This window comes from Acanthopagrus latus, chromosome 1 (assembly GCF_904848185.1).
Source record: "Acanthopagrus latus isolate v.2019 chromosome 1, fAcaLat1.1, whole genome shotgun sequence".
NCBI lineage: Eukaryota > Metazoa > Chordata > Actinopteri > Spariformes > Sparidae > Acanthopagrus > Acanthopagrus latus.
The window spans coordinates 21147343-21160919 of NC_051039.1; the positions used below are offsets into that span (position 1 = coordinate 21147343).

Here is a 13577-nt window from a genome sequence, read left to right on the forward strand (position 1 = left end):
ACCAAACAACTAGAAATTAATTTGCTCAAACTTTACACTGTCAAATCTTAAATAGGTTTTTGTTAACTTTAATGAACTACTGCTTGTCTAAAGTCTAAAACCTGCTGCACCTAACGGACTCAGTGCTTTATGTGTGAGGCGATCCATGTAACATTAGCACCTGCAATAACAAACGCGCCTTCATCTGCAGATGGTGTTTACACCGAATCAGCTGGACGCTCACTTGACTCAGAACATCAGATCAGAGAGCAGTTTTATTATTATCCTTTTTATTGGAGCTCCCACTGAGCAGGACTGAACGCTGTGTCCACGTTTCCCCTCTGTTGATATAAAAAGCTCATTCTAAGGTGACAAAATGACAGTGATTCTTAGTTCTTACGTCTTACGAGTATGATATTCAATTTCTGTGAATCGATCCCCCTAAATCCTACAGACTGAACCTTTAAATAAACATACAATGGTTTGAAAAAAAATGAAGAAGAAACAATATTGTAATGCAGGAATTCGAATTGGTTTTATATGAACAACTTAAGTGTCAGACGCAGCAAACCTTCTTGTCCTTTACATCCCGATGCAGGAGGTGGCAGTAATGCACCTAAAAGTTTAAAGTGAAGACGCAGAAGAAGAAGGAGCCGGAAGTGTGCAACTGTCAGTTTTGTAACAACATTGCAGCGCTGCTTTTTGGATGAAACAAACACAACCTGGTGTTCAGAGTCATTTTATACACTTTTATGTATTGATCGTGGCGTTAGAGAGCAGCATGGACCCGTCGAAGGCAGGGGGGCCGGACGCAACCGGTCCCGGTCCAGAACAGACTCCCAAACTCGAGCTCTCTGCAGCGATGCGGGCGAAGATCGAGCGGAACCGGCAGCGGGCGTTGATGCTCCGGCAAGCCAGACTGGCGAGCCGCCCTTTGTCCGCCGTGGAGGGAGCAACCTCGGCCAAAGTGTCCAGGACCATCGACTCCGGGGCCGGCTTCTTCATCGAGGAGGAGGAGGACGAAGAGCAGGAGCAGAGGACCAGGAAGGTTGTGCATCAGCCAGGTGTGTGTGCGTGTGTGCGCGCGAGTGTATTTCGCATCTCGAGTGTGTGCATGCGTGCTCATTTACACGTGTGTGTGTGTGTGTGTGTGTGTGTGTGTGTGTGGTTCCCAGCTCCTGTGATTGAGGCAGACTACCTGGTGTGTGATGACTGTCAAAAACCCTTTATGGACTCCTACCTCAGCAACAGCTTTGACCTGTCTGTGTGTGACAAGTGCAGGTACACACACACACACACACACACACACACACATACACAGAGAGACAGAGAAACACAATGCAGTATTGAGCATGAATTCCAGATAATACGTTTTTTGTCTCTTTTTTGTTTAGTGGTCGGCATTTTGTTATACTGATGTATTTACTTAGTTTATGATTTGTTTTCTTGCTTCCTATGATTGGTAAGATGCCATTTAAGTGCATTTTGTTCTTGTTTATTTATTTGTTCATTTTTATCCCATTTGCATATGTTTTACAGTTTTAACACGCTACGGTGTTTTGTGTTGAGACAAAATTGGAATGTAAAGTATACTTTTTTTTTATTTTTATAACATTTTTTATTCCATATTTTTATTTCTACTGTTTCTTTGATATTGTATGTAAAGTTAAATATGTCTTACTATTGTGAATGTACTCATCTTTAGGATCTGGCCAGAAAACATGTATGTAAGGCTGTGATCCTACCCTCTCACTGAAGCTACATAGTGCAGAAACAAGAGACATAGACCCCATTCACGCTGTTGTACATGAGGCTGGAAAATCATCCCGATGCTTTAACAGCAGGAGCTTCTTTCCCCCTCAGAGACAATGAGGAGAAACATAAGCTGATTTCCAGAACTGAGGCCAAGCAGAATTACCTGCTGAAGGACTGTGACCTGGACTTGAGAGAACCTCCGCTTAGGTTCGTACTGAAGAAAAACCCTCATAACCCACGCTGGGGAGACATGAAGCTCTACCTCAAATTGCAGGTAGGAAGACAGGAGCAGTGAACAATGGTTTGAGTGTGTGTTTATTATTTAAGTTAAATCCAATGACTAAGTTAAGTGTTTAACAACTGATCGATGAATCCTGAGTTGCACTCTTAAACCAAACAACTGCTCATGCAGGAAGGTGTGGTGTAATTTGTTGCGTCCATCTGAACTATGTGTCTGGGTCTCCAGGTGGAGAAGAGATGTATGGAGGTGTGGGGTTCAGAGGAGGCTCTGGAGGAGGCCAAAGAGGCGAGGGAAGATAATCGAGAGGTGCAGAAACAGAAGCGCTTCAACAAGAAGGTCAAAGGTCAGTTTCCTGCTTAAGCCAGAACACTCGAACTTCAACTCTCAGGCTGCACGTTGAGCTTCGACTCTGAATGTGTCGTGTGTATGCTTCTGTGTGCCAGAGCTGCGCAGGGCGGTGAGGAGCAGCATGTGGACCAAAGACACCAGCGTTCACCAACACCAGTACGGACCAGAGGAGGTGGTGGATCCAGAGGAGGATCTCTACAAGAAGACCTGCACCACATGCGGTCATGAACTCACCTACGAGAAGATGTAGATACAAACACCCCCCCCAACACTGACTGATACAGGTTCAGCCTACAAGGAGAAGACTAAACCTTCTCTGCCTCATGCTGTGTTCTTTTGTTCTGTTTTTTTTTCTGGTATTTATTTTTTTTCTGTCATTAATAAAACACTCTATGCTGATCGCATCTAATGGGCCAAATCCCTCACATATCGATACTGACAGTCAGCAGTCATTTCTCTTCTTAACGGCTGGTGACCTCAGCTGAACTCTCTTTAAGTGTATATTTTTAGCAATAACGACACATTGCCCTTTCTGACCACTGCCTATTTCTACACTTCCTGTTACTTTTTTAGGCATTTAGAGTTTCTCAGTGGGCCAACAAGGGAAGTCACACTACTGAAACTTGAAAATACTCTCTTGCGTAAGATAGTAAATTGTGTGACCGGCTTTATGACCGGACCAAATGTGAGCATTAAGAACAAAACTCTGCTACCTTTTTAAGAAAAATGTTAATTTTGAAAAGGGGCATCCATTTTTAGGATTTCATGTTTTTGGACACTCATCTTTGTCTTCCTTACAGCAAGTCCCCACAGATTTAAGTCATATGTGTCAAGTCTGCATATTAAAATGCAGCACCACCTCTCTTGTTGCCTTACTGGACAGCGTTATATCATAAGTCATATCTCCTCCTGGCTTAATGAACATTACTTTCCAGGATTGTTATTGGTGACCTCCATGTCATTGAACAAACGACCAATGCAAGGACCTCAGTCTGCTCTGACGTTGCTCAGAAATGGTTCAGCATGAGATCTCATGATTTCAGACCGTTTCTGTGAACTAGTTTTTGACATTTCAGATATTCACTTGGTGATGATTAAGAACTGGTGCTAAGAGTTACCTTAGGTGTCATTTTGGTAATTTCTGTAAAGACTAGGATGAGATAAATTAAATGTGTAAAACATTTTATAAATCTTTGTAAAATGAATTTGTAATGTAAAAGTCTGTTTTATTAAAGTTTCTGATTCCGTTTCTTGTCACTTTCATTCATCTCACATAAAACCTTTTCCTATGGGGTCGGGATTTTATTTGTGGAGTGGGCTGTTGTTCATTAAAGGGGCTTTGAATTTGGTCCTTGAGATACCCAAAAGATTAGAGGTTATCGGGCTGTTGGGATAAACTAATACTAATTATAATGACACATAAAAAATGAAATATTGATATCGTGTTTACAATACACTTACAATAACATAGTCTAACTTGACCAGGGTGGGGCCAAGTGGTCAAAGCTGGCTCGCCATAAGGTACAATTTGGTGGACAGGAAGACAATTCAAGTGAGGGACCTCGGGATCCTACTGCTGAGGAAACTCAGAGGCATTTTGAAGAACTTTTTCAGCTGGCGTGTCAGAAACACATAAGATCAGACTTCGAAGATAAATCTGTTTTTTTTAAATATTATCAACATATTAATAGTATAGTGCAATTGTTCTTGTTTTCAGCCCATGGTCCAACTTTAGGTTCAGTTTTGGACCTCAAAGGGAAAATGTTTGGGCAACCCTGGTCTACATACAGCACCTCTTCAATCATTACTGATTCTTCATTGCTGAGCAAATAAAAGCAAATGAAATGAATGTTAATTATTAGTATATATTATTGAAAACAGTGACTTGCAAAACAATCCATCTGCGAAGTAGCTACTGAGTGGACCTCATGGTGAGGTGGTTTTGACTACTGTTGTCTCCGAGGTCAGGAATTAACTTTCAGTATCAATAAAATCATGTTTTGATCATTTCAAGACAGTACATGGTCATAAAAATGGTCACTGTATTTACATCCATGTATTTGAGTGTATACTGTTTAAACCAGCTTCTACAGAAGATCCACAGCCTGACAGTTGAGACTGCTGTGGACTCCGGCGGTCTCAAGCTTGTATACAACCTCACACTGTAAATCATTCTGTCCTGACGTGTCCACAGAGACAATATTAAACATCTCATATGGAGGAATCAGCACTTCATCCTCTTCTGAGTCAAACTCTGAATAGGACTTGAGGTAGGCACCGAAACACGTGTGGATCTCAAAGCAGGTCCTCCGTCCAAAGTGACGCAGGTCCTTGTTCAAGGAGCTGGAGGCGAATGAGCCGAAGCGGATGGTTTGTCCTTGTTCCCCGCTGAAGAGCAGTCTGCTTCTCCGGTAGGTGGTGTAGCAGCTTCTCTGGTTGACTTTCAGGAGCCGGATGGCGTCTGACAGCAGGAAGTGGAGAGCATGGAACTCAAACGAGGTCTTGTAGGAGGCCCTCCCCTTGCGGACTGCTCGGTTTAACTCATCATACGACCCGGCCGTGTAGGCACACAGGGCCTTGAAGTGAATCAAGGACAGAGGGTCATAGGTGTCCTTACTCCTCATGGCTTTGAAGGCACAGAGTTTTGTGTAGGTGGAGTGCAAACCTTCCCTGGTGCTCCTTGGGAGGTAGTGACGTTTCACCTTGATCAGCATCTTCTGGGAGCAGCCGTAGTACATGTCGTCGACGGAGTCCGGAGACAGGCTCAAAGGGATTGTGATGATCCCGGATGGACCTGACAGGTCCTGTACTGAAGCACCAGACATCTTCACTGAGTCATGTGTGTTGTTCTGAATGGCAGCCTGAAAGGACATATTCTTCACTTTTACAGGCTCTTTGGTTGCTGGAGATAGGTCCACTGCAGCCTCCTGTGTAGGTGTCGTCTCAGAACTTTTCCAAAGGGCCTTCATGGTGACCTGCTCAGGCAGCTGTAGAAACATGAGAACATGGAGGTTATTGAGATGCAGTGCTGCAACATAAATAGTTCAACTGAGACCAGATCTGAAGCTAGAAAAAGAAAGGAGCTGTGAGGAAGCCAGGAACTAAAACATCCCAGCGTCTTTTTGTTTCTGGCTGATATGGTTATTTTTGCAGGGTTCTCCCCATAAATTTTTAGTATAGTGGTGCCGTTTTTAAATTTCACCGTCAGCAATGCACATCACCGGGGAGGTGGTCTAGGAGGAAGCTTTAGCATGTTGAATGATTTAAGTACCAATGGAGGCCATTTCCTTCAACTTCAGCCTTCTCCAAGTATACCACTTAGAGACATCGATCTTATTCATCAAATGAAAATAGGAAATAAACACCCTTAACTTGAAAATTAGTATAGTGGCACTGAGCTAGCAGTATAGCGGTGCAGCACCATTATTCCATAGTCTGGGGAGAACCCTGCTTTGCTAAGTGATACTGAGGGCACCAGACTTATGACCCAGATGCGACCGCATACTGTGGTTTCTCGATATTTACAACCTTGCACTCAACTTAAGAATCTTAGCCTCATGCCTTTGGTATAAAACATGACTCACATTACAGGATAAGATCTGGAACTTCAAGAATTACTGGTTTGTTGCAGTTTGGCAAGCCTTTTCAAATATTGTACCTTTTGGTTTTCAAGGACCCAAACAGTTTCAACAACAATGGATGTTGTTGCATATGTAGCTGTATGCGTCTGTATGCGTCTGTTATCTTACCGTCATTGCATTCAGAAGTCTCATCCTTACACACAGGCAGCAGAGGACAAACACACTCATTTTCAACATGATTGAAGATGCCTTAAAATGATACAAAAGGCAGCTTTTTCCAGACTACAGTCTTTTACAGTACTAGCACCAGGTAACGGCAAGTTCTAGTGTGGTCTGCATCATGCCAGTTCCCTTATATTTGCGCTGCTGGGCGAGTTGCCTACAGGGCAGAGGTGGGGTTACAGTGAAAAAGACACGATGCTGTCAATCTTGTGTAGTCACCAAGGGTTTTCCCTTGTAAATACATTTTTGGTGGCAAGATTTATTGATTTCATCAACTTCAAAAGATGAAAGTTGCAAGGTTCAGCTCACCCAAGTTACCCAATTGGTATTCACCCACATGGATGGATTTGGTTTCACATTGTCAGAAAGACTTACACTGCAGAAATGGAAACTGCTGTTGCATTTCTTTTTTTTGGTGGGGGGGGGGGTGGGGGCTTAATCTGAAATGGGAAAGTTTGCAAAGTGGCCATGAGTAATCAAAATTGAGCCAAAATAAGGCCATTCCCCTTTTGCATTTCACCAATAAGTCTTGACCTGATCATGACTTCAGAGAAACCACTCTGATGAAATGCATGTCAAAACAGGGAACCTTTTCCCTTTGTCAGGGAAGTCCCTTTAACTGCACCGTCAGCCATTCTATTTTTGAAATCTTTAGTCAATTTAAAAAAAACAAAACAAAACTTGAATACTATTTGAAAAGGCTCATCACATCATTTCATTAAATAGTGGTGGTCCAGTCTATACACAATTTGTTGGCAATTTCTAAGTCACAGATCAGCCTTAGGCTGCTTCCAAAATCACCCACTCATTCCCTGCTCAATACATAGCGAGTCCAACACAGTGGACTATAGTAAGCTCATCAGCAGAAATAAAAATGCACTTGGACACAACTCCAGTACCGTTAATGACGGCACTGTCACGCAGTTGAAACGTGAATTGAAACTATGCTTGTGTCTGCAGTGCAATGCATGATGGTAAATTTTGCTTGGTTAGTGACCATCGGTTGTACACTTTTTGCGATGCACTGTGGGATACTTTGAATGCACTATATACGCGGTACAATATTTCCCACAAGACATTTGGACAGCTCTACAAAATGGCGTAGTCACTGTGTAGTGCACTATATAGGGAGTACTGAGTGATTTCAGACAGCCTCAGTCTTTTGCACAGAGCAAAATTTCAATCAGTTACATTCATGATTCACTACAGAGTATGTGAAATATCTGCAGCAGTGATCATTCCTTGATTTTGTACTTTTGGTTTGCTGGATAATGTTTTTTTAAAGTTAAATGTAGATTGCAGATTAACATGCAACAAAAACTTTTAGGGAACCAACTGTATGAAAGTTAGTTTATTTTCTTTAAACAGGAATCTATCAAGAACATACAAATTCAAGTTAAAATTCAAAGGTTCTTTGAACATCTGAGGTCTTAAACACAAAAGCATCCTCTGTAGTGTCGACCTTCACTCCCTCGATGTCATCCTAGGACGAGGGGGGGAAAAGGTTTGTCAAACACCAAATAAAACTTCAGGATAAGAGACATTACATTGGAGCCCTTTTACCAAGACATGGACTCCCTCGCCATCAGATAGACAAGCTTACTCCAAAGTTTTAGGTAGATAGTTTGTTGTGCGAACACCACTTACATCACCAAAGTACCGCTCAATGAGGTTGTGAGCAGCCTGGTACACCATATCGTTGTCATGGTTCTGCAGTGTCTCGATGCGGTCCAGTCCTCCCAGCTCTTCAACCAGCAGGCTGAGTTTCTCCGTCTCACCGAGTTTCTCTGCAGCCTGAAAAGTCGCGTACAGCAAGTGAAACCATCTGATCTTCCAGGTTCTGTAGCAACTTTTTGAACAGTTTTATGCAAATCAGTAGTTATCCCCTTACCATGAAGATGTTGTTGATGGCATCCAGTATGACCAGAATGACTTTAGCATCTTTGACCTGCAGCAGGTTGATGATTGCCTCCAGAGCGCCACACTGCACCAGAGTGACCACCTGCTCCACAGTGCCCCCACTGGTGAAGTTTGTCACTGCCCACACTGCCTCCCTTTGAGTCTTGAAGTCACCCTGAGAATTGACCACAGCATCAGCTTCTTCCAGTATAAAGATTTGCCATTCATAAAAATGTACATTTTCAAATTCATTCAAAGGCTGCTAAAGTGAGGCATGTTAGAAACCACTTGCAAGCACAGGCGGCATGAACATTAACTGCTCTGTTCTAGTTAAATCTCAGTATGCTGTGAGTGTCAAGTCTGCATGCACAAAACCAGGATCCTGAAACTACCACTTTTTCCTTTTAATGGTGACATGTCAAAATGCTGCAAGTAAAATGTGCGTTTCACCATCCACATGCCAAGCACACCTGTAGTTCACAACTCACATTTCTGAGCTGCTCCACCAGTGGAGGGAGCAGGCCACAGGTGATGACCTGTTGGATTTGCTTACAGGGCCCAGCAGCAATGTTGGACAATGCCCACGCTGCCTCCTTTTGCACGCTGGCCTTTGGGTGTCTCATCAGTTGAGGGAGGATGTTAAGAACCCCGGCATCAACGGCTGCCTGGGTCTGCAGGTCTGAGCCGCTCACTATGTTCCCGATAGAGCGGAGAGCCGGGGTCTGTGGGTCAGAGGGGTAAACTGAATACCTCACAACAGAAGGTGTCATGTTAGAGAGTGTTTTCCAGATGGCTAAATGAGCCAAAGACCACACTACCATGACACTGAGCTCCTTGTGGCTCATGAGCTCCACCAGTCGAGGGATGATGCCAGTTTTCACCACAACATCAATGCGGTCATTGTCACCATCTGAGAGATAGGAGATCGCCCAGCATGCATCAGACAAGATGTCCTTATCACTGAGGTGGAGCAGCTGGATCAGCGAGGGAAGCACCTGAAGGAACAGTTTGAGCATCACCTTTCTGGACTTCCAATGAGGCACTGGGTGTCACAGAAGCTCAGACCACTGAGCTGTGATGGTCACTTACCTGCATGACTGCAGACAATGGCGGACATGGGTTCTTATTGCGACACAAGTTGGACAATGTCCATGTAAGATTGCGCAGGTAGCCAACCTGGAACGATTGAGCAATATGACAGACACACAGCAGCAAAATTTAGACTCTTCACTTACAGCTGAGGAAAGGTTGGGAATTTCACATAAAGTTCATTTAAAAAAAAAAAAAAAAAAAAAGTGCTGGGAAAGTCTGAAAATACAAAATCTTGGAGTCAAGGTGTGAGCTAATGCAACTCTTGAGTGTTTGTAGAGATTGGGAAAGATTCTCATGTGAACATCTTGTGAGCATTCATGTCATTAAGATTTGAGTTTGCCATGCAAGCGCAAAATACTATGTATTCATCGCTATCCATTTCTCCTTTGTACATTATTGAACTGTATTTGCAAGACGTTGACATTGCAGCTGCTCTGGTATTTGCAAATAAGGTTGGACCTCAGTTTTAGTTTCAAGTATGACTTGTATGTTGATATAACTGATATTCCAATATGACAAACAGCATGAGTATACCCATGCACCCCACATGTGTCTGCTTGGAGCTACGTTAGCCACTACTGGCATAACAAACCTGCAGTGCTAGAGTTTGAAAGAAACAGTCTTACAACAACAACAACTCCTGACTTGATAGTGTTACAGGTGGCATACTCGGATGTCTGGAGTAAATGTGGTCTGTGTAGATAAACCTTGACGTGTACTTGGCACCAGCCTTGTACAGTTTTCACTTACTGGTGTGTCTGGAGAGATGCGGGACAGTAGGGCTGGGATTACATTGCACTCAATCAGGACATCTCGATAAGCTGGACCATCACCTGTCAAGCGGTCACATTTTGTGGCGTTAGAACAGCAACAATGAGATCAGTGTGTATTCAAGGCAGTATTTATTTATTTTTTATATGCCAAGCACTTCATAGTGGAAATGAGACCAGTTAAATGTATTAACAGTTGTATTGATCCACAGTCAAATTCAGACATTACAAAAATATAAATTTTACCTGCAATGTTTCCGAGAGCCCAGACAGCCTGTTCACTGATGTGCAACATTGGTGATGTCAGCAAGGAGATGAAAGCAGGAACAGCCCCATGTTCCACCACCTGAGACAAATGTACGTGTTCAACTGAGCCACTCAAAGAGTTGAAATGAAAATTAAACATTAGGCTAGCCACGCTTCATACGACCTCACTTCTGTGTTCCCACCTGTTGAGTGTGCCAAGATGTTCCAGAGGCGATGTTCGTGAGAGCCCAAGCTGCCTCAAACTGCAGAGCCGGCTCATCATCCATACTCAGGAAGGAGACAAAGCGAGAGAGTATACCTGCATCTACAATCTCCTTCAGAGGAGGGTTACGCTCCTGAGAAAGCAGCTTCCTGAGGATAGGGGGAGGGAACTTTACTACAGTGATCAACACATTTGGTTTCTCCTACCTCCATTAGTTTTGATGCAACATTGGGTAGCAATGCACTTATGCACAATTGTGAGTAGATGGCATGAAATGTGAAAATGTCACAATTATCCTCACCTAAACATTTTTAACACCACAATATCAATTTGCTTAAAACAGAAAACAAAATTAAAAAACACTGCACACATAGATATACATTTTCATCTTTTAAGTTACTCATGTGACAATAGCATTCACCCAAGATTAAACTTATCCTGAGTTCTTCTATGGCTATTTGCAATAAATCTCATTGTCCATCTTTGTCAGTAGTGGGAGAAAATGGTGAAAGTGACCTTTACAATCCCTTCTAAGGCCCAAGTAGTTTAACTTCATATGTTGCATTTCTTCTGCAAACTGTCAAAAACTAACGGACCAAAAAACAAATTGAAACAATACTGCAATTTCTGCTTGAGAATAGTTTAACATTTTATGGGTTTAGGCTAATTTTCTGTTGAACAGGTTATAGCAGTCATTAACTGGCACTAAACTCACATGTGACCATTTTAATCTTAACCACACAGCAGTTTTGCCACAAATGCATCATGACCTTCTGCTGGTTCCCCTTTTAATTCCCTTCACACCCGCCCCTCAAACAGCTCCAGTCCGCCACTGTTAGGAGGTCCTTCCTGATGGCTCACCTGGCTGCCTGACAGCCTCGGGTTTGGGACTCCTTGCATTCGCTGTTCACAGCTTTAATGATTTCCTCGATGGATAAAGGGGTCACCTAAACGACACACAGGCCGTTACAGATTCAGGTAGTTTGTATTAAATCTTTAAGAAAAGTTTCTGTGAGCGGACCTTCTCGTTGGAGGTGTAGTCAGGAGACAGGGCATCATCGTCCGGCAGAGAGGACAGTGTTATATTTCTTCTCTTCAGGAAACTCTCGTTCTTGTGCGCTTTGCGCAGCTCCACGCACTCCGTGATCCTTTTCTCCCGGAGTTTCTGCAACAAGCCAAGATGCGGCGTGCGTAAAAAGCATTCATACACATGGCCCTAGAAAAGAAAGCACTTACAGCTGGATCTTTCCCCTTGTTTTTGAATTTGGTGAGGCGCTCGTCGGTCATGTTTTTGGTGGGCATGGTGGACACGTCCTCTCTGCCTGACACACACAGGTGAGAACTCGCTGAGGCCTTCAGCAGGGAGGAGGTTATAATGGGCAGAGCCGCCTCAGGTGAATCTAATTACCTGTGAGTGATGTCTCACCCCGTCAATCTATTCACGTGCAGCTGTGCGCATTTCAAGCAGCCAGCTCATCGTTATGTTTGACGCACATCTGGGAGTCCGCTCCTTTGCAGCATGTGCAGAAGATCTGACGTGTCCTGTGTCTGTGACAGGACGTAGACTGAGAGGCTGTTTATCAAAGTATTCAGTAAATTGCGCAAAAATCAATGAAGTCATGATTTAATGACAGCTCGTGATTATTATTATTATTATTTATATAAAGGCATGCACAAACAAATGTACTCTTAAACTCAGTGTGAATAGGTGTTAGGTAGTCTGGATTCAACCGATCCTCTTTTTCTTGGTCACGACTCGTGTGATATGAGTTTCGTGAATCGAGAGTCACTAATGAGCTGAGCTACAACGTGCACAGTCACATCGTCGACTGCAGCTACCAGGCTTTTAATTCCACGATGTGAATCCTGTGACGATAGGTGGCAGCATAGCACAGCTTTCATCTGTTTTACCGTGTGAGCTGAGGTAAAAGTGATGATGTGTGATGTGTGGCCTAATGACAGGAAACTAAACAGGGATCCTGTGAGTTTAAATGGGATCTGAAGTCAGAGTACTGTTACACCATTGCAGGAAAAAGAGGGGAGGCCGCGAAACATATGGAAATGAATAGATGTAATGTGGAAGAGAAGAAAGAGACTGAGAGAGAAAACGAGGCAGACAGTGATGGAGTCGCGTCTTCCTGCGTAACAACCAGGAAGGGCCGAACAATGGCAGCTGGAGTGGAGGTTTCCCCCTGACAAAGTTATAATCACTTCCTCTCGATAACACAAGTACACACACACACACACACACACACACACACGCACACACACAATCATGTGATGGAGTTCTTCAACTCATGTGAAAACACTCACCACCCTCACCACAACCCTTCTTAGGGTTTCTTTTGAAGCAACACCTTAACCCTTCTCACACCTTACTCTCTCTCTCTCTCTCTCTCTCACACACACACACACACACACACACACACACACACACACACACACACACACACACACACACACACATACAGACACACACACACACACACACACACACACACACACACACACATAGGCCATCACAACATCTAACTGCTGCCAACAGAAGCTGCCTTAGCTAGTTAGCGCAGTTAGCCGCGCAGCTAGCTGCTCAAAATAGAAGCTCAGGGACTATGGGGATTGTTAGTGTTTAGACGGACCGACAAACAGTGAGGGAACAACACAGGCTTAAATACAAACTAGACTACTGAGGGGAGGAGGTGCAGGTGGAGAGACACTGTGAACAGGGCAATGCTAACTAGGCTAATGTGAGACAGGTGTAGGGGGACAGTCAGACTTGGGAGGAGCACAGGAGGGAAACAGAACACTTGGAACACAGGAAGCAGAAGGTGACAAGTTATCACTCAAAAGTGCAGGAAACAAATATTCCACCTTTTTTTAAAATCCCAGAAGTCGGTTGTTGGTTTGATTCTCTCTGCTTAAAGTGCCTGAATTAAAACCTTTGTAGTGAAATAAGACTTTTTGTTCCTAGCCACAGACATTACTAACAAAATGCTCAAAGCACCAGAATGAGGCAGAACATCAGCAGCATTTGGCCTGCAGGCTGCCAGATGTATAGCTCTGATGTAAGCTGTGTACATGTTGGCTTATTTTGACGTTGAGAAGTTGCCCCCTGGTGGCCAAAGATACATTCAAGCAGCTTTGAGAAGAAACACTTTCCCCACTTTTACTCGTCTGTAATTGGTCATCTTTGGGTTTTCATTGCTGGAGAACATGTTGGA

At 43.5% G+C, this 13577-nt stretch overlaps 2 protein-coding genes across 3 annotated transcripts; one reads left to right on the plus strand and one right to left on the minus strand.

Annotated features, from left to right (window-relative positions):
- Positions 1–285: 285 nt before the first annotated feature.
- On the plus strand, positions 286–3570 carry xpa (xeroderma pigmentosum, complementation group A). Its single transcript, XM_037104386.1, has 5 exons — positions 286–1043; positions 1155–1260; positions 1843–2008; positions 2201–2318; positions 2419–3570. Exons 1-5 carry the CDS (start codon positions 686–688, stop codon positions 2571–2573), a joined length of 903 nt encoding a protein of 300 aa, XP_036960281.1. The 5' UTR covers positions 286–685; the 3' UTR covers positions 2574–3570.
- An 810-nt stretch (positions 3571–4380) lies between these two features.
- kpna7 (karyopherin alpha 7 (importin alpha 8)) lies at positions 4381–11754 on the minus strand. Of its 2 annotated transcripts, none has more exons than XM_037104369.1 (12): positions 11593–11754; positions 11378–11521; positions 11218–11303; positions 10337–10505; positions 10134–10233; positions 9868–9950; positions 9115–9201; positions 8844–9020; positions 8514–8747; positions 8018–8200; positions 7774–7920; positions 4381–5310 (listed from the first exon to the last, which is right to left on the minus strand). In XM_037104369.1, exons 1-12 carry the CDS (start codon positions 11656–11658, stop codon positions 4411–4413), a joined length of 2376 nt encoding a protein of 791 aa, XP_036960264.1. In that variant the 5' UTR covers positions 11659–11754; the 3' UTR covers positions 4381–4410. The 2 variants fall into 2 exon arrangements, with proteins under 2 accessions (XP_036960264.1, XP_036960268.1); XM_037104373.1 differs by lacking the exon at positions 4381–5310 and adding an exon at positions 7448–7609.
- Between the last annotated feature and the right edge of the window lie 1823 nt (positions 11755–13577).